The sequence below is a fragment of the Hermetia illucens genome, chromosome 1 (genome assembly GCF_905115235.1).
Source record: "Hermetia illucens chromosome 1, iHerIll2.2.curated.20191125, whole genome shotgun sequence".
Classification (NCBI taxonomy): Eukaryota; Metazoa; Arthropoda; class Insecta; order Diptera; family Stratiomyidae; genus Hermetia; species Hermetia illucens.
Window position 1 is genome coordinate 113,886,707 of NC_051849.1, and position 26,067 is coordinate 113,912,773.

General features: G+C 41.3%; 1 protein-coding gene across 6 annotated transcripts in view; it reads right to left on the bottom strand.

Annotated features, from left to right (window-relative positions):
- The window catches only part of LOC119646822 (inositol-pentakisphosphate 2-kinase), a 42,266-nt gene that overhangs the window by 14,358 nt on the left and 1,841 nt on the right, over positions 1–26,067 (bottom strand). For 5 of the 6 annotated variants that reach the window (XM_038047441.1, XM_038047440.1, XM_038047437.1 and 2 more), the window contains 2 exons: positions 9,257–9,567; positions 9,120–9,199 (listed from right to left, as the gene is read on the bottom strand). In XM_038047441.1, coding sequence (XP_037903369.1) covers positions 9,120–9,199; positions 9,257–9,551 — 375 coding nt within the window. In that variant the 5' untranslated portion in view covers positions 9,552–9,567. Of the gene's footprint in view, positions 1–9,119; positions 9,200–9,252; positions 9,568–26,067 lie in introns of all 6 variants that reach the window. The other variant, XM_038047442.1, reaches the window with a different exon arrangement.

Consider the following 26,067-nt stretch of genomic DNA (forward strand, 5'->3'; position numbering starts at 1 on the left):
ATTCAGAGCACTGCAATGAGAGCAGCTCATAAACTAATTCGATTAGATCTATGGGGAAACAATGGACGTGGGGGGCACAGAGCATTGGAAGAATTGAATATAGTTTGAGGAATGCCTTCCGATTCTCGGATGCCCATACATCTGTTGGGTACAATATATAATATTATCTTGAAACGAAGAGAAACCTGGGACGAACCAGAATATACTGGCGTCTTCTACACTGATAGCTCAAAAACAGAAAATAGTTCTGGAGCAAGAGAGAAGTGGGCTTTTCCCTTAGAACAACACACAACGGTCTTTTAGGCTGAATTGTATGCGATCTTAAAGGCGGCCCAATAATGCAGGAATGGGCATCGCAATCTGTAGCGATAGTCAAGCTGTATTGAGGGCGTTAAATAGTACTTTGATCACTTCAAAAACCGTCCAGGAACGTAGAAATCAATTGAACTCTGTTTCTAAATTCAATACGGTGGAATTATTCTGGGTAGCCTTGTCATTGTGGTGTAGAGGGAAATGAAATTTCGGATGCCTTACCAAGAGAGGCTTCAACTTCCAACATGCCCGGACCGCAACCAGCAATTGAGGCGTCAGCAGCATTGACTGACATTGCTATCAAAACCTGGCAACGAGCTTGCCATAATGATAAGTAGCGGAGCCCTAATGCTATAAGACACACCAAACTTTTCCTGTCAGGACCAAATAAACATACTGCGAAGTTTATCCTGTCGAAAAGCAGGAAGACTTGCAGAAGTATTGTGGGCATTCTGACTAGCCATAATTCACTAGCTGGACAAATGTTCAGAATAGGAGTTAACCAAGATGATACGTGTCCATCCTATCATGAGGACGTGAAATCCACAGAACATTTTCTATGTGAGTGCCCGGCCTATGGACGCATCAGACATCAGACTTGGTGTTGATGTGGTCTAACGGAATCCTGCGATACATAAACGAATTCGGGATATTCCGTTAGACGGGGGAATCGAGTACAATGGACCACTAAGGACTGAGTGCTCAGAGGCTTTGCCACTCCCCCACCTCAAACACACACCCTCACACGTACACAGCATAATTAATATGCAATTAACAACATATTGACTTTTCCATTTTTACATCGTTCGTTTCGCGGACGTTGTACTTGTCAAAAGTTGCTATATTTTAACTATTTACCATTACTGCCGAAATGGAATGTAAATTATCCGATTGTCTTTTCACGAAGTCCTTGTTAGCACCGATGAAGGGAACAAGTGGTTCCCGAAATATCGGTATTTGCAAAACATAAATCAACACTAGCGAATAGGAAAAACAAATTTTCATATTTCAAACCAATTACATACACATTTGAGGTAAAATTATATTCCAATCATAATTACGGGATAACTTTAATAAGGTAATTGAAGAGTAAAACGTTCCTCGTCAAATCTTCGAGGTTTTAACTGTATTAGGAGTGACCAGTTTTCAGGTAAGGAACTTTTGTTTAGAACATTCATTGCCAGTGAGTGCCTGCGTACGGTACGTAGCTTATTAGAGACATGCTGAAGCTATCGTCGAATTTTGAAATAGCCTTCATCATCATCAAAGGCGCAACAAGCACTATCCGGTCAAGGCCTGCCCCCGGACACTATTTTTCATCGTGGCGGGGCAGCCTGTAGTAGTTTACTACTACACTAAGGGTGTCCAAAATATGAATATGGAAACGAAGGATTTAAATTCTCCAAGTGGTAAAAAGTCACAGACTTCGTATCCACCCGCGACCATGAGCAATCATGTCGCGGCCGAGGTGCGGATTTTGGAGGTCTCACCTCATTCATACCCACCTATAGATAAATCTGTAGAAAGCATAGTTTCCGACTCAGTGGAAAGCTTGCGTTTAGTGCCTACGGCGAAGTTAGCCAGAAAGGAAAGTATGGTAACTCGCAACTTGGGAGAAATTGGAAATCAGACTATGGCCGGCCCATCCGTGGTGCAACAGCCCAAATCTACCCGCAAACGGAAGAGGAAAGCTCGGCAGGAGGAACTTCGGCCACTACGGAGGGGCGACTATAGACTGAATCCTGCCTGTCAGAGTCTTCACCCTTACGGGGAAGAGCGGAAGAAAGAGCTGGTGACATGAACGCTACTGGTTTAACGCCGGTATGTGGAAATGGATCCTAAACGCTCCGGATACAGTGAACCTGGAAAGGCCCCAGGCCGGCGGCAGAAGAGGGCACTTGCGAAGGAAGATGAAGCAACTTGGGAATGAGAACATGGACGTGCCTGTACCACTAGGTGCGGTAATGTCCTAGAGCAATCGGACGCAAGGAAAGCGAAATCTTCGGCGGAAGGTGGGGATAAACTGGAAACCCTGTGAGATTCACACTTCTGTCAGCGGTTATGCGTGCAAGAAATGTAAGACCAACACATCTGTTGTGGCCAACGCTTTATTGTGTTCCGCACCAGGGCTTACCTCCTAACGTCCCGCGGGGATTAGGACCAGTGTACCGGGAGGTGATCAAATCAGAGAGAGAGAGAGAGAGAAAAGATCTCAATGAAGCTGGGCCCTCCGATAGGAATACGAACACGAAGGCGAGAAGGAAGAGGACATATGCGCAAGCTGCAGCCTCTGTTCTGCCTGCAGTCGTAGGAGTTTCCTCCAAGGATGGCAAAATGTCAGAGGGACATTTTACCATCCTCCAGGAATGCGTGTGGAAAAAAATGCTGGAGCCTGGAACGAAAGCCACGATCTAACAATCAAGGTTTTCGCGATGGACTTCTCCATTTTGAGTGCGCTGGCGAAGCTGCCTTAATCCCGGCGGTCGACCCAAGTTCACTATGTGAACACTGAGTTACGCAGGACAGAATATGTCAGATGTTGGTTACCGGGCCCTTGAAAGAAGGTAGAGAATATCATCCGCATGCTAGGTGAACAGAATCCGGGCATGGACTTTCTACACTGGAGGGTAAATTTCATGAAAGCCAGGAAGGACAAATCTACAAAAGCGAAGGGTTTGAACTTGGTATTCGAACTAGACCGAAAGAGTCTAAATGGGCTCAGAGAAAGTCACCATATGGTGCTCCACATTTTCCTACATAGACTGAAATTCAGTCATATCAGGAAACTGTAGAGCATCATTTCCACTTTGAGAGCGAAGAACAATGATGGTCTTCGACTCACAATATAGAACAAATTGCAGCAACTTCGGTGCGCTCTCCCACGATGGAGCGGCGCGCGGAGGATAGTGCATAGAGGGCCGCAACCCCCATATGGGGCGTCCGTCTCTGGCGGTATGGTGTGGGGGAAACCCCGTCACACGCGGACTGCGGCATACACTTCTAACTGTTTTCCATAACACATTAGACTAAGTTTATGTCTGAAAACATAAAGATTGGTCAAATTAACCTGCAGTATGCCAAAGCCTCCTCTATGGGTTCGATTTAAAAGAATCTGTGGCATTGGATCAGTAAAGGTGGCTAGGATCTCCTACGATGAATGATCCATAACACCGAGAGCTTGCGTCCTGATGTCAAGAGGATTAGAGGCAACCATGCTGTGACAGTTCTGTCCCCAGGATTTAGATACGGTCATCGTACAATATCAGATAAATAGCGATCTCTATGATTCTTTGTATCGTCCACCGTCGCAAGAGCTTAGAGATCTGGTGGCGTATGCAGAATCAAATGGTCTCGAACTCTTAATAGATTGCCATGCGAATGCTCAACATATTTGCTGGGGCAGTAGCAAATGCAAACGAAGAGGAGAGAAGCTATTTGATTTCATCACTTCAGCTGGTTTTATGACTGCAAACATAGGGGCGCCTCTACGTTCGTGGGACCGAGAAGAAGCGAAGTAATTGACCTAACCTAACAATCTGTATCTCAAAAGTGTTAGAGTTGATTACACACTAGCGAGTGTTAGACGAGATCTCATTGTCAGATCAGCGATACCTGGAATTCTATCTGACTATTGCGGGCGAATAGTCTGCAGTACAAAGACAGAACTATAGGAAAACGGATTGGACAAAGTTCAATGAACTTATTGGCAATAAAGTAGAGCTCCTTAGGCGACTAAGCACTTCCTTTGGCGCTAGAGGATGAATTGAAAACTCTGAACTGCACACTTTTAGAGTGCTATGAAAAGGCTTGTCCTATTTCCCGAAGCCAAAGCAGTAAAACGGTTCCTTTGTGGAACCGGGAACTGTAAAAACTCAGGAAATCAAGCAAGCGAACTTCTGAACCGTGCTTGCAAAAGTAATAAGAACGAAGACTGGTTAAATTTCAGGAGCTCACAGCGTGAATATAAGAGGCTCGTTAAGTGTTCGAAACGAGACTCTTTTAGAGCGCACTGTAAAGAACTGGAAGGCGAAAGAGAGACTTCAAAGTTGTGCAGAGTCCTTAAAAGGGATGAGTCGGCCAAGTTGGACTCTCCTAGAAAACCCGACGGTACTTTCACAAGCTCCACACTGGATTCAGTACAGACCCTCTTGGAAGTACACCACCCGGGAGAACGGGTGAGAGAAGTGGCAGGGGGAGAGTCGACGTTTCTTGCAACCCCTTCAACACACAAGTGCTCACGTGGCGTGGATGGCATCTACCCGGTAATGCTAAAGGAGGGTATGGAGCACTTACAGCAACCTCTAAGAAATAATTTTCGAGGATGTCTTCTCTGGGCTACGTGCCTTCCTTTTTGCAAAAGGTTAAGGTAGTCTTCATACCGGAACCTGAGAAAGATGAGTATTCAAAAGCCAAAGAACTTCACGCAAATCAGTTTAACATTATTATTTCTGAAATGTCTGTAGAGACTGGTTGAGCGTCACATTCGCGGAAGGGCGCTAAGTTCGCACCCACTTAATGAAAACTAACATGTTTACCAGCGTGAAAAGTCCTGTGAGTCTGCTCTTCATTCTTTGGTTACAAAGGCAGAGGATGCAGCTTTGAATGGTAAGTACGCGATGGGGGTGTTCGTGGACATAGAAAGGGCTTTTGACTGTTCGCCTTTTCAAAAGCTTTGTGATCGCAACGCAGCTTTAATTAAGTGGATCAATGCTATGCTAACGCAGAGATTGCTCGGATCGCTATCTGACATCAGAAGCAATGAAAGGCTGCCCCAACGAGGTGTGCTTTCGCCACTTCTGTGGAGTATGCTGATCGACTCACTACTATGCGAACTGCAAAATTTGATAATGATGTGGCTGTACTCGCTGTTGATTGGGATCTTGGAACGGTGTGTAGAAATATACGAAATATGCAACGTGCCGTTGATCTGATAGACAGTTGGTGCCCAGGCATGATCTTTCAGTTAATTCAAATAAAACCACAATGATATTCACAAAAAGGAGAAAACTGGATGGATTTTGCCTCCCAGGGATGAGGAGTACAACCCTTCAACTCTCCGAAGAAGTGAAATATCTGGGAGTCACTCTAGATAAAAGGGTTCCTTGGAACAAACATGTAGAGGTAAAGTTGGAATGAGCTCTCACAGCTTAGGGGCTGTGTAGACGGACCTAGGCTCATGTGGTAATGTGCTATCATTAGGCCGATATTCGCTTATGCATCCGTAGTGTGGTGGATTAAGGTCAGACAAAAGGTTTTCACCGTAAACTAGCCACACAACGAAGACCTGTAGATATCATCGGTGCCATGAGCACGATATCCGGCGCAACTCTAAATACATTATTCAATTTGCAGCCTCTAAATATATTTATTCAAGGCAATGCAAGCTCATAGACTAATTCGACTAGATTATGGGGAAACAATGGACGTGGAGGGCACAGAACATTGGAAGAGTTACTGGGAGTATTGGATCCAGTTCTTGATATGTCTTTCGTGTCCCATGCATTTATTTAGTAGAAGATATGAAGTTACCCTGAAGCGTAGAGAGACCTGGGAAATCCCAGAGGTAATACGTGGCGGAATATACGAAAGTCTTCTACACCGATGGCTCACAAACAGAACAGGGTTCTGGAGCCGGAGTCTACCTCTCGAATAAAAACCCGAAGTGGGCTTCTCCTTTGGGATAATATGCAACGGTTTTTCAAGCCGAAGTTTATGCGATCCTCAGGGCGGCAAACTGGGTGATTGGCGAGCGATTGAAGGGCCAATTTCCCCCATGCACGGCCCGGAATCAGCAATTGGAGTACTAACAGTATTGGCTAAGGCGGAGTATTGTAGGCATTCGGACAGGTCATAATTCATTAGCTGAACATATGTTCAGAATAGGAATTATTCAAGATGATACGTGTCCCTCCTGTAATGAGGAAGCGGAACCCACGGTGCATTTCCTATGTGAATGCTTCGCCTATGGATACATCAGGCACCACATCTCCGGTGCCGATGTTCTCCACTTACGGTGGGTAGCATCACATCTACATGACGGAAATCCCGCGATACGTTAACAAATTAGGGATATTCCGTTAGTTGGGGGATGTCGAGAACAACGGGCAACCACGGTCTGAGTGCTCACAGCTGAGTGCTCAGTCAGCTGCAGTAACGTGCCCAGAACTGAGTGAATTAAATATCTCGGGTCAATGCTATCAGCCAATGGAGAACTGCGTAATGAAATTGTTTCACGCATTAATGCGATCTGGATGAAGTGACATTCCACAACTGGTGTTCTTTGTGATCGGCGTATCAGAGCACGTCTCAAATAAAAAATTTAAAAAGGCCCGCCGAAACAACGGTGGCTTGATATGCTGGATGAGCATTTAAAAGCCTCGAAATTGCATCCAGATCAGGCATTTGATAAAATAAAATGATGAAACCAATCACGACGAGCCGACCCCGCTTGTGAACGGGACACAGGCTGAAGAAAAACAAGATGTGAGGAGCGATGAGCACATGACAGCTCCGTGTCACATGGCTAAAAATTCTATTGCCCTCTAGTTTTTAGAAAGCGATTTAAATAAATCATTTGATGGAAAGGTCTGTATTGATAATAGTCAACTTTATACGCTTCAGACTCTGAGTTTAATATTATTAGCAAAATGTGAAGAATTCAACCTACATCAGATACAAAAGAGGGCAAAGAAGAAGTTGACTCTTCATGAATGGAATTCTAATATTTCATTCGAATGTCAATTATTCTCGATAATTATGACGTCAACATCTTATTTGTATGGCTTAGGATGCGGTGAATTCGCAGGAAATTGATAAGTTTGAATTGAAAAAATTATAGCAGCAACTTTGACACTAATAGTCGGATTTCCATAAAATGTGGCAGGATGAATTTAAGGGGGGTTTTCAGTAAATTTCTAAAGTTGGTAATATACTCTTAATAGGTTCATTTGAGCAAATATCAGGAATGGGACATATTTTTAGGCCTAGATTTCATCTAAGCGCACCATCCTGACTTTTTTCAGATTTTTGGGTTGGGTAATTTCCGAAAATGAGTCCTGCCTCACTTTAAGTGCGTACATTTTGACTCCTTACTCGCAATTCAGGCCAAAACTAATGTCAGTTTCAGTTGATACCCTACACGACTATATCCGGTGAAATTTTTCTTTAAAGCCCCCTTTTCCATGTAGTGGGGAGCCCCCCCTTTAAACTCCACCTAAATTTACATCACTCGCTGTATGCGTGGCATTTCATAATTTCCATCTATCCACCCAATTTCGTTCGGATCGGTTTATCCGTTTTGGAATCGGTTTTAATAAGGTTTTGTTTTACACACACATAATTTTCTTGTATGCGTGGGATTTGATAGGTACTATATGTGCACATTGTTTTGAGGAGAACCCGTTTAATTTTTTAACCGGAAAATCGTTGCCTTCGCAATTTACAGGGCATCGTTGATGCCTCTGCACAATAGAACAGACTTTTTGATTCTGATTCGTAGGCGAATGAGTCTCACAAACAGCGTTATAATTATAAAAGTACTATTCGGATCTTCAAGATTTTTTAACACAGCACTTATAAATGTCGACACATTCGAAAAATGCAAAAAAAAAGACAATATGCAAAAAGTGCTAGGATGAAGACTCCTTAATGCAAGTAGGAAAAGTGCGGCGATTTGTCAGGCTGAGAACCTTAGTCTGCTGGTGTTTATCTTTGGTCCGACCCTGGTTCCCTCATTTTCCAAATCCAATAGTCGAAGTGTTTGAGAAAAGATGACTTCGTTTGTTGAACCCATTCAAGTCCTCCAATCAAGGCAATATGGAGGCCATCAACGCCAATGAGAAAGAAAAGTGTCAGCAACAAAGCCAACCACCAGATCAAGGCACTTAAATTAAACTGATATGGGAATATCTTGATAAATTAAACACGACTCACTTGCACAAAGTCTCCTTACTGTGGGTTCGAAATCATGCTGGGATAGAGGGCAAAAGCAGCAGATAAGCTAGCTATGAAAGGAGCAGCAACGTCTTTCTATTGGCAAAAACCCTTCTGCGGAGTCGGAAAGCTCTTCACAGACATATATATTGGGCAAATTTATTAGGAACCCGAAATTCCAGGATACTCACGGAAAAATATGAACTGAAAGCACTTGTGGGATACTCAGGTTACTTGTAATCTAAATTATCATCTGGGAAGCTGCGAATATCTGAGGATATTATCTGGAAAATCATACGAGGAGAAGAGTAACACATGTAAACATATTCTGGGACAATGCTCAGTATTTGTGTTCAGGAAAAAATCTTAGGTAGCGGTATTTCTGACGAATTAAATCTCTGACCAGCACCTTTCGCCTCTAAGATTGCGCAACGAGATGGGATATATCCAAGGGAGCGTATCCAGATAAACAAAATAAAATGAATATTACAACCGAAAATTAATGAATGGAGACAGAATTCCGAGGCTCCATCTCCGACATTGTGCCTTCCATTTCCTAGGAGAAATATTACTACATGAATGCAAATCATTTTAACTATTTTTCATTTTCCCGCTTATTTTCATCAATAGTATATATAGAAATTATCAGACAAATTGGGGATACTATAAATTATTCATTCATTAAAAAGTTGGTCTTCTTCGGGTTTGGGATGGCATCAAATATTTCACTTCTCTTACTAGGTTTCCTGCCACACACGTACAATACGTTCAATGTACCAATGGAAAACAGTGTAAAAGATAGATTATCTACGTTTATAGCAAAATAACTAAGTTTTGAATACAATTCAGTCTATACTTTCTACTTAAATACTTACTGGCTCTGAAGTGGATCCTGCAGTAGCGTCTTGCATAAGCATAGCATACTTTCCATTGAATTCCTTCCCAAGCCTATTGACTTGAGAAAAATCTATGATTTCAATGTACAATATTTAAAGAATTTCTTTATACCTACCCGGCCGAAAGTTCGTAATAAACTCATTTATTCGTTTTGCTTCATCTTCTGGTATTTTAACGATTCGTGGTAGAAAAATGAATTCGTGCCCACACATATCTGCTAATATACTTATGTATTTCACACTACGATGTAAATAACAAAAAAGCTCATGATCTCCACCTCCTTTTGATTTTTCTAGTTTTGGTAAACGTAAAACTTGTTTAAGTTTAGTTAATTTCAAAACTATGTTAGCGTTTCCTTCAGCTACGTATACCAATTCGGTTGATTGGAGGTCCAAAGTATTTATCATCATACTTCTTTGTGAGCTCCTGCAAAAGAAGGAAATGATTTAATTAGCTGCGAAAATAATACTTTTTTTTCTGATCTATGGCAAGCAGACTGAAATGGATTCAATATCATTTATGACAAGGGAATTGCTTTGGGATAGATGTACCATCAATTACAAAATTTTTGAGAAGTACGCAAATCTTGCCGCAATTGCAAAAAAAAATGAAAAGTCTCGGTTAGTACCTTCCGAAGCAGGTCTTAGTTTTGACATTTCTTGAAAAGGTGGGGAGTACGGGGGTCGAAATTGATCATTTTTTTCACGGTCCCATTCTCAGAAACCGAAAAATCTGCCTATGTTCCGAAATACCCTCCATTACCGATATCTGTCCAAATAAAGTTAATAATAGTATATTACTATAATCTTCAGTAATTGACTGCAAAGCCCCCTTTAAGTTCATCCTACAATCATTATGCAACAATGTAGGCCATAACATAGAGCATAATCAAATATCAATCATCAAATAATGATGATGCACTTTCCCTAAGGCTGCCACTAATATATTGTATATACTTTGTAATATTCCCATGCGCTTCATCTTCGCTTTTTTATTGTCCCCCAGGCTGTTTGCTCCCAGCATTTCTTTCTCTTACCACATAGTATTTTCATAATTAGAAGTTCTAGTTAATTGTAAATTCTCTGTAGCTTTCTTTACCAAACTTGGCAAATGTGACTTCAAATCGTTTTCGTGAATTTGAATTATATTTAATTATTTAATATTTCTCGACATTGGAAGTTCGGAAAATCTCATATTTGCGGAATTTTTCGAATTATTATGATTTATACCTTTAAATGAAAACAGAAATGGACATTAGAATGTGTAAGTTCTCAATTGGAATTGCGCCTAATGGTAGCTCGGAAATGGAAGCAGGCACGAATGCTTTTTCAACAGGGAATTCAAAATGGCAAGAGTTGTCTAGAATGCATTGAGAGTAAAGTTTGACGCAGTTTTCTTTTCTTTTCAAATTGCTATTAAAGTTTGTTGGGAGTTGGATTTAAATTGCCGAACACCAATTTGTAGCCATTCGGGTGTTGCTGCTCCCAGGGCAGAGGTTAAGCAGCGTCTGGTGAGTTGACTCTGCTCTGGGCGCATCCCCCAAGTTGTCTAGCTTTTTAATCTCTTCATATTATATCTTACGAATCTATTATGCAGACTTAGAAATCGAACAGTTAAAACTCGATATAGCCGAAACATAACTCTAGAAATATAGATGACTGATTAATATCATCATCTTCTGAAGTGATTTTAATTTTGAACAAAGCACTAGAATAGGCAGAAAGTAATGCTGTATAGCTCCACGAAATATATGAAAGATGACTGTAATATTACAATCTCGAACACATGTTTTCCAAACGAAACATTTATATTGACATTCTGCTGCACTACTTTTCTTTATTTTATTATGACACAGTGGTGCTTTCTTGCCAGTCAGATGGAATTCTATCCTACTCACTAACCCAATTGAAGGACTCACTAAGCCCCAGTGTTGCATCCCAGCTCTTCGCTTTCCAGAGTACAGACGCAATGTCGTCATCATCATCATCAATGACGGAACAACCGATATCCGGTCTAGGCCTGGCTTAGTAACGAACCTCAGCTGAAATAGGCTCTGTTGGCTGCCAACAACCAGGCGCGCATTTGATCGTCATAGCTGTTATCGGTTGTGATTTTCGACCATAGATAGGAGAAATTTTCAACGGTCTCAAAATTGTAACCTCATATTTTTAATGTTTTTGTTTGGCCAGTGCGATTCGATGTTGTTGGTTCTTTGGCGCTGACGTTGCCACTATGTACTTCGTCTTGCCTTTATTAATATGCTGCACGAGATCACGGGCCGACTGCTCGATTTGGATGAAGGTAGACTATACATCTCGGATTGTTCTTCCCATAATGTCAATATCGTCAGCGTAGGACATCTACTGTCCTTGAAGAGGATGATGCCCCTTGAATTTACCTCAGCATCGCGAACCACTTTCTCCAGGGCCAGGTTGAAGAGAACCCATTATAGGGCATCACCTTGTCTTAGACCGTTGTTGATGTTGAATGATCTCCAGAGTGATCCTGCTGCTTTTATCTGGCCTCGTACATTGGTCAGGATCAGCCTAGTCAGTTTTATTAATTTCGTCGGGATACTGAATTCTCTCATGGCCATGCACACTTTTACCCTGGCTATGTTGTCATAGGCGGCTTTAAATTCGATGAAAAAATGGTGCAACTGATGTCCATATTCCAAAAGTTTTTCCATCGCTTGCCGCAGAGAGAAAATCTGATCTGTTACTGATTTGCCTGGAGTGAAAACTCTCCGGTATGGGCCAATGATGTTCAAGATAACGGAGAATATCTTATAGACGGTACTCAGCAACGTGATACCTCTATAATTTTTGCACTGTGTGGTATCCCCTTTTTAAGGTTTTGTGTGAAACAAAACCTTATTAGAATCGAGACGGTGTCTGTCTGTCCGTCTGTCTGTCACACCCGATTTATTCGGAAACGGCTGGACCGATTGTCACGGAAATTGGTGAGAGTATGTAATCTGGTGATCCCTTTACATGCAGTAAGTGGCGCCATCTTGCGTTAAGTTTAAGGGGGGCTCCCCGTACATGTGAATGGAGGGTGCAAATTTTTTTTCATAGAATGTTGCCATGTGGGGTATCAAATGAAAGGTCTCAATTAGTACTTTTCGAAACTGGTTCCATATTTGATATTAGATGAAACATAGGGGAGTGAGGGTTGAAAATATGACCCACAAAAAGTGTAACAGGTCTCGTTCTCAGAACCTATCCAACCGGAAAATCTGAAAAAAATCACAGTGATGCATCTCTACGAAATCTAGGCCTCAAAATATATCCGGTTCCGACATCTGCACAAATAAAGTTAATAATAGTATATTTCCACATTTTAGAAATTTACCCGGCACGTCCCCTCATGTTCATCCCAGAAGTACAAAATTTGGCATGCGTGTAATGAAGAATATAATGTACAGTTTGGTCAAGTTTGAAGGAAATCCAACTATTATTAACAAAGTTATAGGGGGTGAAACTTTACAATTTTTTGTGAATTTCGTGCACTCTACAACCCGCATGACGTCATCATCAGATATGAATTCGTCAATACCACAACGAAATGAATTCTTATGAATTGGGTGCCAGACAATTATTTTGTTTTAGTTTTTTAGTTATTTGTCAACCAGACATGTGTGTATGTAGCTATATAATATATGCGTGCTAATGAACTTTGCGGGTAGTGCCTAATTCAGATAGATATAAGACGTAAATCGGAAATATGGGTACGATAAATTTAGATACGTGCATATATGTGTACAGCAGGTAATAGGCAGTTTGTTTGTTTAGGGTGAGCGTGATATCTATGGCTCTAATATGTACGTATGTCTCGTAGTTTGGAAAAATATGAAGGATTATGTTGGATTTATAGCTATATACGGACAGAAAAATGTGCGTCTCTTACATAAGATGAACACAAAACCTTTATACCCGAAGCGCGAGCTTCCGGTATTCCGACTTGTTTATGTATGGGACAGATAACGCCTCGTTGTCAGTCGTCAGGCATTGATTCCCTGTCCCACACCTTGAGCATCAGATGATGAACCACTTGGTGTAGTTTGTCGCCTCCATATTTAACCAATTCCATTGGCTCCTATGGCGAACTATGGTGTTTAAGCCGACGGATTGTATGGACCTGTTTTTTCCGTGCTTGATTGTGGCAGTATTTGTCTGTCTTCAGTTGGCGGGACTTCCCACTCGCCAATACTTTGGTTGTTGAGCAGTTCATCAAAATACTCAACCCATCGCTCCAATATGCCCATTCTGTCGGAAATCAGATTTCCCTCTTTGTATCGGCAGGATGAGCATCGAGGTGCATAAGGCTTCATCCTGCTGACTTGTTTGTAAAACTTCTGCGCCTGGTGCGGTTGCTCACTGTACTTTTCGAGCTCGGAGACCCCAGGTTTCCTTCTTCCGTGAAGTCGCTTCTTCGTTCGACGAAGTTCTTGGTAGGTGTCTGCGCGTGTCCGCGTTCTTTGCAATGCAACATTACTCGGTATGCAGCATTCTTCGGTTCCGTTGTTAGTTTACATTCATCGTCAAACTAGCCATTCCGGCTTTTTTGCGGCTGGGGCCAAGTATGTTTTTGACCGTATCAATGATAACACTCTTCAGGTGGTCGTGAAGATCATTTGTTGATGATTCATCTCCAGGGCATCTGTTAGCTGCGGTTTTTGCGGTATATATTTCCCCTTATGGGTGTTACGGAGGGTTGTATTGTGAATAGCTTCAGTATTCACTCTCACCTGATTGTCAGAGGGGATTAAGGTGTAATTCGAGCCCGGAGCACCATGCCAACGAGATAGTGATCCGAGTCTATATTGGCCCCCCCCTATATATTCTGACGTTCATCAAGGCTGAGAGATAGCGCCGTTCGATCAGCATATGGTCAATTTGGATGGAAATGGTCCCGTCTGGAGAGGCTCACGTATGTTTGTGGACCGCTTTCCGCGCAAACCAGGTACTTTCAACATCCATTTCGTGCGATACTGCTAACTGAATAATCCTGAGCCCGTTATCATTGATATTCCTATGTAAACTATGGGAGCCGAAGTATCGCCTGAATACGCCGTAGAAGGAATTCTTCTCCAACTCTGAAGTCTCCTATGTAGGGGCGTCAACGTTTATGAGGCTTCTATTTCTAAATTTGCGGAGTGTGCATAGCGATTCGCTTATATTTCAAAGCCGATAACACCCGGTTTCATATTTTGGCTGACTAAGGAACCTACTCCAAGAACATGATTTACTGAATGGTCACTATAATATATGGTGTAGTGCCTCTTCTCCAGGAAACCGGTTCCTGTTCAACGCATTTCCTGCAAGGCTTTTACTTCAGCCCTATATTGGGACAGGGTATCAGGCTAGCTGCTTGGCAGCTTCATCTCTGTACAGGGAGCAGCACGTTCCATGAGAAGATGCGCAAATCGTTATTGCGTTGTCCTTGCCGGTTTCGTCATTGTAAAGTCCATCCTGTCCGAGGCTCCTTCTGTGCCTTCGTAACGTTGATTTTCCGTTCTTGTCATGAATGCAACAGTAATGCTCAATATCTTGGGTACCTTGGTGTTGGACTTAAACAAGTCAATACAGATCCCTTTCACCGTCATATATTTTGTACATTCAAAAAAATATGGGCATCGGTTTTCTTTTTCCCACGGGTATCACAAATATCTATTATGATATGAAAAGTCCACGCCAAGAGGCATTTTAGGTACGTAACAGCAGTACAGTCTCCTATGCCGCTTCGCTCTGAGTACTCGCACGCCCACCAGTTCTCACCATCTGCTTCAAGTATCGCTGCTTTTATGTATACAATTTTATACACTTCATGCATGTTGATGAATTGGATTTTTAAGGTTTTGTGTGAAATAAAATCTTATTCAAATCGATTCAATGTCTGTCAGCTCGTCCGTCTGTCTGTCACAGCCAATTCACTCGGAAACGATGCGAACCGATTATCACGAAATTTAGTGAAACATGTAGTCTGTGTGTCTTTTTACATATAGCAAGTGGCACTATTTCTTGCGAAAGAGGCTTGTACTTTTTTTCTCAGAATATAGTAATATGGGGCAGCAAATGAAAGGGGTCGATTAGTAGTTTTCGAAATTGATTTTATTTCTGATATTGGGTGAAACATAGGGGAGTAGGGCTCAAAATGTGTGCCTCAAAAAGGTTTCGTTCTCGGAATTTATTCAACTGAAAAATCTGAAAAAAAATCACAGTGATGCATTTATATGAAATCTAGGCCTCAAAATACATCCTGTTCCGATATCTGCACAAATAGAGTTAATAATAGTATATTACCATGTTTTAGAAATTTACCGGAAACCCCCTCTCTCTCTCACATCCCAGAAGTACAAAATTGACATCAGCATAGGTGATAACATAGGAAACAATTTGAAAAGTTTGAAGGCAATCCAACTATTATTAACAAAGTTATAGAAGATCAAAATTTCGCAATTTATTGCACTCTAAGACGTGTATGATGTCATCACCATATAAAATGAACTTATATGAACGGCGGGGTCCATGAGGGTATTTTCTTTCTTGGCTTTTTTAGTTAATTGCATATTAGTGTCAATTACTCGAGGTAGACATGTGTATGTATATGTATAGCTAGTAAATTTTGCGGATACTAACCAATATAATAGACATATGTATACCTGGTTATCAGCGATTTTCAATGAAAATACATAACATATATATGCTTTTGTGCACGGAGTAAAGTAGAAATGCATGAAGATGCGATAGATCAATTTAGACGGGCATATATATATGTATGCATCGTCATGCGGCAATTGACTATGTTTGTTTAAATAGGATGGACATAGTATTTATGCCGTTGATTGGGCATATGTATGTGCACCTTGGATTTTGGCAACATATGACAGAATATTCTGTATTCTTAGCTACGTACAAATGGAAAATCGTGCATAGAGAGGTTCTCACATAAGATGGGCAGAAAACCGAAACGGTGTTTCCGCGATTTTCTGGATTTTTACCGATTTCGCAAACACAAAATTAAAATAAAAGTCGAGTCGAGGATAGGCAAAGTGTTTGTTTTAGTTCTTACACTAGACAGATTGGTCACCTGTTGGTTTCAAGTCAATTTTGTTCGTCTTTAGGATAGAGAGACTCAATATTAGGAAAGGCGTAGTTGTAGTTGCGTAGTTGCTGCGCTTTCGTCAAATGGATCTTTTGTGCTTATCAGCTGGGAGTTCTAGCATATTGTATAGTTATGTTTTGGCCCGAAACTGTAGCTTGCACAAATCTGTATGTATCCATAGGTTTTGGTTTTACATAATAGGAAAGATTAATAAAGAACTATCACCTAAGCGAGGTTATTCTTTTATTCGGTCTAAGAGTAGTCGCAACTTGCGGAGTGAAACGCAGATGAGGCTGGGGAGTGCCCGTACAAGAATATAAGCTAGAGAAGCTAGCAAAATCTTAAATGTGCTGCTGCTCTTTGGGGAAATATTCCCAAGGTGCGTAATAGCAGTACATAACATTAACATTTTGTCGCAGGCCGATAGGATTGAAGAAGCCAGTGTTCAACATATGAGAGCTTGAAAATCCTCAACACCAACCATTGCTAACTTCCTCACAGTTGGACAGCTAACATAGTCAGTTTAACTCCAACACTTTTGTACAGAAAAGCGGATATTTGTTTAAAAAATATTTCCAGAACCGGACATGTTAAAGAAGACATTGATGAAAACTGTTGATAGGGTGAAAACGCAAAGCCATAACCTCCAAAAACTTGAACTCTTCAACCAATATTGAAACAAAAACGGACCCGTATGTCAACCAAAACTACCAGCATCAAGGAGGAGCAGCCACCCAGACGACTACGCAGTGGTACCATCTCAGGAGGAGTATTAGTAAATAAGCTTCAATCGATCTACGAGAAAGCGAAAGAATTGAATGACCTAACGTATTCTGAATGAGAAAAGTTAAATAAACATTTTGAGCAGACACAGCTGCAAAGACAGCAAAAAGTGACTGAAATTAGAGACATCAGCGAAAAATTTAGAGCAGATTTATTGGCATTTGGGCAATCTTCCAACCAACAAACAATATTCGATCAATTATTACCCACTCGACTTAGGGATGAGGCCTATCAATTAATTATGAGCAGCAAGCTGTCAACCTTTGAAGAGACCGAGAAATTGCTGGCTAGAAATTATTTATCTTGCGAAACATATCAGGACATAGTAAATAATTTTTTTTTCTTCTTCAGCCTTTGTTCCGTTCACAAGCGGGGTCGGCTCGTAAATAAATTGCTTACTATAAAACAATTTCCTTTAGAACCCTTGATAACTTTTCTGTCTGGATACAACAACAGTTTAGCACCTGTAGGAAGGCAGCAACGTCAGAGTTTGGGACAGCGGCTAGCCACACCCATGAACACCTAGAAGACTCTGCAAAAGTGTCGTAAACAACCCGCACCTATGTCAATATCTACTCATCGTCGATGATAGAACACTCGAACCCGTAGCACAGTGGGCTCTGGATATGGAAAAGCTGCAGAAGTTCGACTTGCACCAGGTATAACAAATCCATTAAATGCCCAGCAACCAAACAATGCCTATTTGAACTTGGCAAATGTCCGAATAGCTCAGTGGTTAGAGAACTGGGTTGTCAAATCTCGCTGGTGGCACTGGGACTTTGTACCGTGACTTGACGTCGGATACTAGTCGACTCAGCTGTGAATGAGTACCTGAGTCAAATCAGGGTAATAATCTCGGGCGAGCGCAATGCTGATCACATTGCCTCCTACAGTTCACTGTAGTGCTGACCATCATTGCCTCCTACAGTTCACTGTAGTATACCGTTACGGCCCTTGAATAAAGTGCTCTAACACACTTCAAGGCCCTGATCCAATATGGATTGTTGCGCCAACGATTATTATTATTATTAAATGTCCAACTGTAATAGACAAATAGGATCAAAGGGGGTCCTACAAAATATAACATGTGCTTTTTGTCACAAAAAGGGGCATACATACGATGAATGCTTCAAAGCTTCATATTGTACCATATGTAAAAGTATAATCATGATATTGAAACTTGCCGTAGTCAAGTGGCTCTAGAAATAACAAAACTAGTAGTGATTAGACCTCCGTCAGAGAAAAGGAATTATTTCTGCGGATGTTTAGGACATCATCCCAACTTCAGGAAAACTACCAAAAACTGCAATTCGTACACATTTGTGTACATATCTACAATGGTGTCGGCTGCAACCCAAAATGGTAAACTGTGGTAAGCACAAATATATGTGCGCACTGTTAGCTGCATTATTCTCCATTTAGAAACAAACATATTTGCTTTCAAGTGCTTTCTCTTCACAAAACAATTCTTCAGGCTTGAAAATATCTTTCGAGCTTATCTAAGCACATACTTACTTTTTTGTCTATACCTGCAACGCCTTTTAATTTTCTCATTGGATAATAACTCCGACTGCACCATACATATATACGTACAACATAATCAACCGAATATTATTATTTCGATACAAAAAACAAATCGTATTCGCATTTGGAAATACAAGTATTCACCGAATAGAATTCTTATTCGTACTCGTAAATACGAATACGTTCGTATTCACTTTGGGACGTGAGAATAAAGCCGTATTCATATTCACTTATATGAATACCCACATATTCACTTTTTCGAATCCGAATGTATTCATAAACATGTCGGGAAACCGGAAGCTTGACGCCTCAGGTATAAAAGGTTTTGTGTTTCGCTATGTGAGGAGCATATCGCAGTTCTCCATTGGCTGATAACATTGACTCGAGATTTTGAATTGCTCAGTTTTGCTCGGTTTTGTTATACACAAAACCTTAAAAATCATCGTACGAAGTTATGAATATCCATATTTACGAATACAAATATGCCCGACACTGGTTTAAAAATCAAACTTATGTTTTTTTCTAGAATATTAAACTTATAAACTCAACATAAAATGATGTTAATAATTGCATGTGTGAGTGTTCACAATTTCACTTTCCCAACAAATTTCGTGTCAATCGATATAGCCGTTTTTGAGAAACACACAATTTATACTGACTGCTCCAAAGCTTTTGACTCGACTGACCATATCCCGATTGATTGTCTTTTTATCTTGGTATGTTTAGGAAAAAAGTAGCGGCCCCGTTATAATAATTTTGTTTATTTTTTCGTATATATATGTACCTAAAATATTTTCTTCGAACCTCCTTGTTTAGGGTTAATAAACAAACCTTATAGTCAATGTGTATTAACGATGTTTCTAGCGAATAGGTCAAGGCTTTAAATCGCAACACCGCCTCCGTAGCTAGTAGTGGTATTTATTTGACATACATATAATGATATTTCGGGAACTACTTGTTCCCTTCTTCAATGCCGGGTTTTCAACAAATTTTTGTCAAACTGAGAATAGAGAGAAATTTTCAAGTGTGTTATCTTTTCGCACTCACTGTACATGATGCACTATAGCTTCACGTTTAAGAGTTTAGTATTCCTGGATGATCTTGCAGAAAAAAATCAAGGGAAAAACTAAACTTGCATGACCTTATTGTGGCAAGTTCACACGCTTGCCAAATCTCAACAAGGCCTCGCAAATACAAACGAGTGGATAGTGTTTGTGTAGGTTTGCAAGCGCTCGTAATTGACCCGATCGATAGTTGGTTTTTTAAATTAAATTAAATTAAAGAGAATTTGCTGCAAGCGCTTGTGACACATCCACGCATTGTCGATGCATGGAGTCGCCTTAACAAAGCCTGTCTGTCATTGTTACCTATTCAGAACACACTAGGCTTGCTTGCAAGTAAATACCCCTTGGTGGGGTAAAGCGTGTCAACCATACCCACGCACCATCGTTCCCCGTTACCGGAAATGCGGTTCACTCGAGATCATCCCCTTCTTCCTCTCTCGGTTCCCCAAGATTCCCGTACGAGTGAGAGTAGCAGATCCGCAGGTGTAGCGATAAATTACTCTGCGAGGTGATTGTAAAGCCCAGTTAAGACTTCAGGATTTTCGACCACATGCAAGCTCTTTCGTAATGCAGGTGTACACTTCTGAAAACATTGCGTTGTACGGGATTTTTCGTTTGCCGGACCAACACAAGAGCAAATTCCCTTTATACACGACGCACACTACGCTGTACTTTTCGGGATTTCGCTCGGTATCGAAGTTTGAACGCCCATAATCACAACGGTCAATAGTCTTCAACCTCTTCCCTACATTTATCTCCTTCCACGACCTACGTAGCACCCGAGCAGCATTTTTAATGGCAACTCAACTTGAGAAGATCGCAACTCTGCAACCTTGCGGGAAGTGACGAACGCAAGCGACCATTAGATGGTGATCCCTTTCGAAGCCGATGTCAGCACCTCCTTTGTTACGCACAACTCATAAATCTACTGCTGATGGTGAAATGATCGATCTGATTGCTTGTACAGTGTGCGTCAGTTGGAACCAACCGACTTTATGGCAGGCTCTGTGCTCGAACAATGTGCCACCAGTGACGTGACGCTGGGAGTTATACAATTGTAATGTTCCTTAACCTAGACCGGAATCTTGCAGTCAAAAGTCTATCAGAAACCGCCTTCCAGGTGAAAAGAGCGCGCTTTGCGGTAGCCATCAAAAACAACCCGATTTCGGATTCGCGCGGGAAAGGAGGGAGATTTTGAGGAATCAAGTCAAACGGTTTGCTTACTTTGCGACAAATGCCAAGCGTCTGCGTCTGGCATTATACTTTCCAGGACCTGTTAAGAAGTCCCTTCTAACAAACTTGCTCTCCTGCTTATAAGAAAAAGACGCGATGACGCAAACCGCCAATCAATACTAGACTTACACAGATTTGATCATGTACACACTTTGATTACAGTCGCTAGGATTTGCAGTCAGAAGAAGGGCGACACTTTATATACACTGCACCAAGTCTTCACACATGCATGAATTTACAATTAAAGCATTCGACAATCTTTTATTTATCAATTTATTGAAATAAAAACATGAATATGCTGACGTAGTAGTTCCAAAATTTTAAGAGAAATTTCCTCGTAATTTTTACCCGCTTAGCATCATTTCTGGAATTTTCACACACAGCTGCAACGCAAATTATCATTTCAATGGCTTTTGACCATTTTTATTAGGTTTGATACCTTAATTAGCACTTAATTTCATATTATTTAATTTTCACGTAGTTCACGTAATCGATTCAGCGTGAACTGTACTAATTTTGTTGTATATCAGCGGGAATTATACTCCACCCTGCCACCAGACGGGTTTCAGCTGTTCTTCATTATTAGGATGATCCCAAAGATGTTCAATAGGGTTCAAATCTGGTCGTTGTCTTCAGGAAAATAAAATTGATTTATAATGTCGATGTATGCATATTGATTTAATACATTAGTTGAAATGTGCAAGTTGCCCACTCCATCGGCAGCCATGCACCCCCACACCACGTCCAAGAACCAGAAATGTAAAGTGTTTTCGACTTATCTTAACGATTTTTCAGTGATCTTCACATATTGGTGCAGCCAGTTTCTAGGATAAGGTAGGTAGGTATGTAGGTAGGAGTTGACCCTTTTCCTGTCGTTAAAGACAGAAAAGGAAACGTGGGCATATTTGATCGCACAGCGGGGGAGAGCGGACAGAAGTAGGTAAGAAAAATTTGAGGAAGTAGAAGAAAAGTGCAATAATCGAAGCATAAACCCTGAGGCCGGAACATCAGGAGTTGAAAAGAATCTCGTTAAGGTGCGTAAAAGTGAAAATGTTCTTAAACTAGTGAAGAACTCTAAAGATAGGACTAATTTAGAGAACATTTGTTCTGACTTTCTCGAATGGAAGATCTGTGTTTGGTGGGCATCCGGCAGGGCAACACGATTCATCCGGGCTACAGTTTGCTCCACCAACGCAGTACCAGTCATGGAACGATCCGAAGAGAGATATCACGCTGGCAGCAAGGGATTGGCTCAGCATCAGTTGACAGGTCAGGAAACCCTATTCGGTGTTTTAAGTGGAACAATCTAGGGCATCGCACGAGGGAATATCGAGCGAGGAATGTTGATCCTTTTTGTGCGTTGTATTCAACAGCGGAATTCGGGCCAAGTACACAAGGCGGACGGTTCATTTTTCCGTATCACATAGGGAAGAACGTGGGCTTTACTGTGATTTCTATTTCATGGGATCATTGACCTCGAAAATATTTAGCGGAATTGGAGCTGAGAAAAAACGAGTAATCACCGACCTTCAAAGTGAGAATACAGAACGTGGGGTTCTGAGAGAATTTTTTTTCGACGACGAAGTTGTGGATGGTTTGTCATTGAACTTCACTGTTCGGGGTTCAAGGAGCAGTCTGTTACTACTTTTAGACACAGGGGCAGCGTGGGATTTAATTAAAGAATCAGTGTTAAGCGAGGACATATTATTAGATGTAGATAAAACTGTTAGTATTAGTGGAGTATATGGGGAGGAAAGAGTTGCTGGATTCTTGTAGTATTTTCTAGATGTTGAATTCGGCGCTGCATAGGTGCAAATTCCGAGCGGTGAGACATGAAGGGAGTTTAAATTATAATAGAATAATAGGGAGGGTTACACAATACACAAGAGGGCCGTAATAGATCGTGCAACGGGCTGAAGACTGAAGAAGCTCAGAGAAGTCTTGGAACTACTGAACACACTCAATGAGTAAGAAAGAGATAGTGTAACTCAACTCTGTCTTGAGTTTAAAGACATAATTATGCTTCTGGGGGACAAGTTAACGTGTACCCCTATTAAGGCTACTGCCATACCAGTGTTGCCATGGGCGACAGTGACGAACCAATCTCAGTATCGAACACCGCATGCTCATCGTGTGGAATGATGAAAGCGGCCTAATAATCTCCTAGAGGATGACAAAATAGCGAGTAATAGCTCATATAATTCCCCGTTTATCTTGGTTTCCGGCTATATGTGAATTTTAAGGAACTGAATATTAAGATCGTTCCCATGTCGTACCCCTTACCAAGAATAGATGATATTCTCGATCAACTTCGTAATTCCCGGTATTTGATAAATGAAGAAAATAAGAGGAAAACTGCGTTCAGTTTCCTTTCCTAACATTTGCAGTTTAAGAGACTATCGTTTGGCATCAAAATAGCAGCTGCTTTCTTCTGAACTATACTGAACCCAATTCTAACGGGTCTCCAAGGCATAAAATGTTTTATACACTTTGATGATGTAATAATCTTCGCTAAAAATTTAGACGAGCATAACCAACATTTAAAATAACTTACCTAGGGCATGTGGGTTCCGAGAAAGAGGTGGAAGAATTCCCAAGACCGAACGTCGTTTTTGGGGTTGGCTATTTATTACCGCATATTCGTACCAATTTACGCAAAAATTACAGCGCCCATTTACAAATTGCAGCGGAACAAAGAGAAGTCCATTTGGAGTGATGATTGTGGTAGGCCTTTTATGGATCTGAAAAACAAGCTCACTACCCCACCCCAGCAGCATACCCGAATTTTAATTCACGGTAGTAGCGAAAGCTGGCGGTGAAGTTCTAGGGGCTGTGTATGCTAGTAGGGCACTTAATGCGGCCGAGAAGAGTTACTGCACGACCGAGTGAGAGTTTCGATGCTACCTACTGGGAAATAAGGTTTGTAACGGAACACAAACCGCTAAGCGGATAGTGAAAAGCGAAGGGTACAACCAGTAAAATGTTAAGTGAGTGAGGACTTAGGACTCCCAGCATCCTCAACAAAAAAAAATATTATTTATCTACATCGGCTTGGTTTAGGTCTAGACTGAAGACGGATTTCACTTAAATATAATTCGTACCCATTACGTGTTTGCGATTATATTTAAGTGGAGCGTTTTCCATCTATCGTTACTTTCGATCACGCTGCTCCCATGGGCAGAGGTGAGGCAGCGTCTGATGAGTTGCCTCTGGCCTTGACGAAACCGTCAGTCAACTTTTTGCCTTTAAAATGTTAAGGTTGCGATAAAAATTGTGGGAGTATAATTTCAAAGTCATTTATAAGCCGGGATCTTCAGTAGGTAATGCAGATCCCTTAAGTAGATCATTGGATGATGACCGCGGTCATTTATAAGCAGGGATCTACACTAGGTAATGCAGATGCCTCAAGTAGATAATTGGGTGATGACAGCGATAAGGCTGGATTGGGCGCCTGTTTGATGGTGACTCGCTCACCAACGAAAGTAGTAAAGGAGGTGCAGTCTTGGGGAGATTGGCCCAGCCTGCTAAGCTCTCGGATAAAGAAATTGAAAGAAGTGAAGATGGAAAACTCCAATTATGCTCGGCTAGTTCTACAGGACTATCATGATTCGAAGTTCAAAGGCCACCTAGGTACAAAGAAGAATTATGGCAAAATCAGGAGATCCTTCAGGTGACGTGGAAGGTAGAGGGATGTCTACAGATACGTGTTGAAGTGCGGAAAGCATCAACGGAAGAAGAACTATCGGCAAACCAAAATGCTACTTGTGCTTACACCTGTGTCTAACAAACGTTTTGATAAGATACTATATATGTAGACCTGGTGGGGACATTGCCTAATTCGTCGAGGTGCAATCATTATGTCCTGTCTATGCTGGATTTGTACGATTTGTAGACTTCGGAGCTATCCCGAACCGAGAGGGCAATACCGTTGCCAAAGGGTTGTATGAGAGATGAGATAATCAGCCGATATTCACTGCCCAAGTCAATTGTGACCGATCAGGGTGCTAATTTTACAGGAGAGGAATTTAAGTCACTCTACAAGTTGCTAATATAGAGAAATTGCAGACAACCGCGTACAATCTACAGGCTAACGCTGTGGAAAGGCAGCATTCCAGCCTAGGAAATTATCTGCACTGCTTCAAAGACGATAAGCCCTGGGGTTGGAATGAGTACCTGAGGACGGCAGGTTTTGCATATAACAATACTCCGAATTCAGACTCGAAACTCTGTCCAATGAAAACATTTTTCGACTTCGTTTTTACCTTTACCTTTTTCGGAGATAACCTACTAAGGAATGCATCCGCTAATATGCAATATTCTCCTTTCTTCCATTTTTAACACCTCTTACCGTTCCTAATATACTTCTCACAATTTCTTTTCTCGACATTAATTTACAGCCATCATTTAAAATTCTAAAAAAAAATTAATCATTTCATTTCATATTTGTGCAAGTACGTAGCGGATTCGGAGACCAGCTGATGAGTTTGGCCGGCAACTTCCAATTGATAAACGAGCCTTGAACAGTGGAGGTAAGATTTGAGTGAAAGTGCATGCATTGATCTAAAGTTTATAATTTTGTGAAAATAAATTGAAGTCAATTTCCCAAAAATATAAGAATATACTAATATTAACTTAATTTGAGAGTATTTTGGGGCCTGGACACTGTATAGAGGCCGCTTCATTTTTTTTCAGATTTTTCGATTTAGTAGAATCTAAGAATGGATCCGTTAAAGAAATTATAATTTTGCGTTCTCGAAGGAGAATACTAACTGTTAATCGAGGAAACCCCTGATTCATTGCCCTTACAAAAGAGGTGGTTTTGCCGATACCAACACTTAATGGAATTGGCTAGTTCCGTGCGTATTGTATCATATGTGAGAGCTCCGCTATGATGCTTCTCTTCACCAACCAATCGTTAAAGCGCAATCTAACATTACAGCGAACCAATGTCATGCAAACAATTCCCAAAGAATTGCAGCGGACGAGAAGCCTGCAACAGCAAAATACAAACCAATTCCACGAGTAAAACGCGCGGCTGGCAGAGGAAGAAGTCAACACGTTGCCGCGCCCACCGTTGTTATCACATTCGATGACTCCATTAAAGCGAAAGAAGCAAGCACCAAAGTTTCCATCAGAGAATCGTATCAAGTATTTTAAAAACATCTTCGCGAGCACCAACGGTTCTACCTCGAGGTAAAATCGGATCCATAACAAC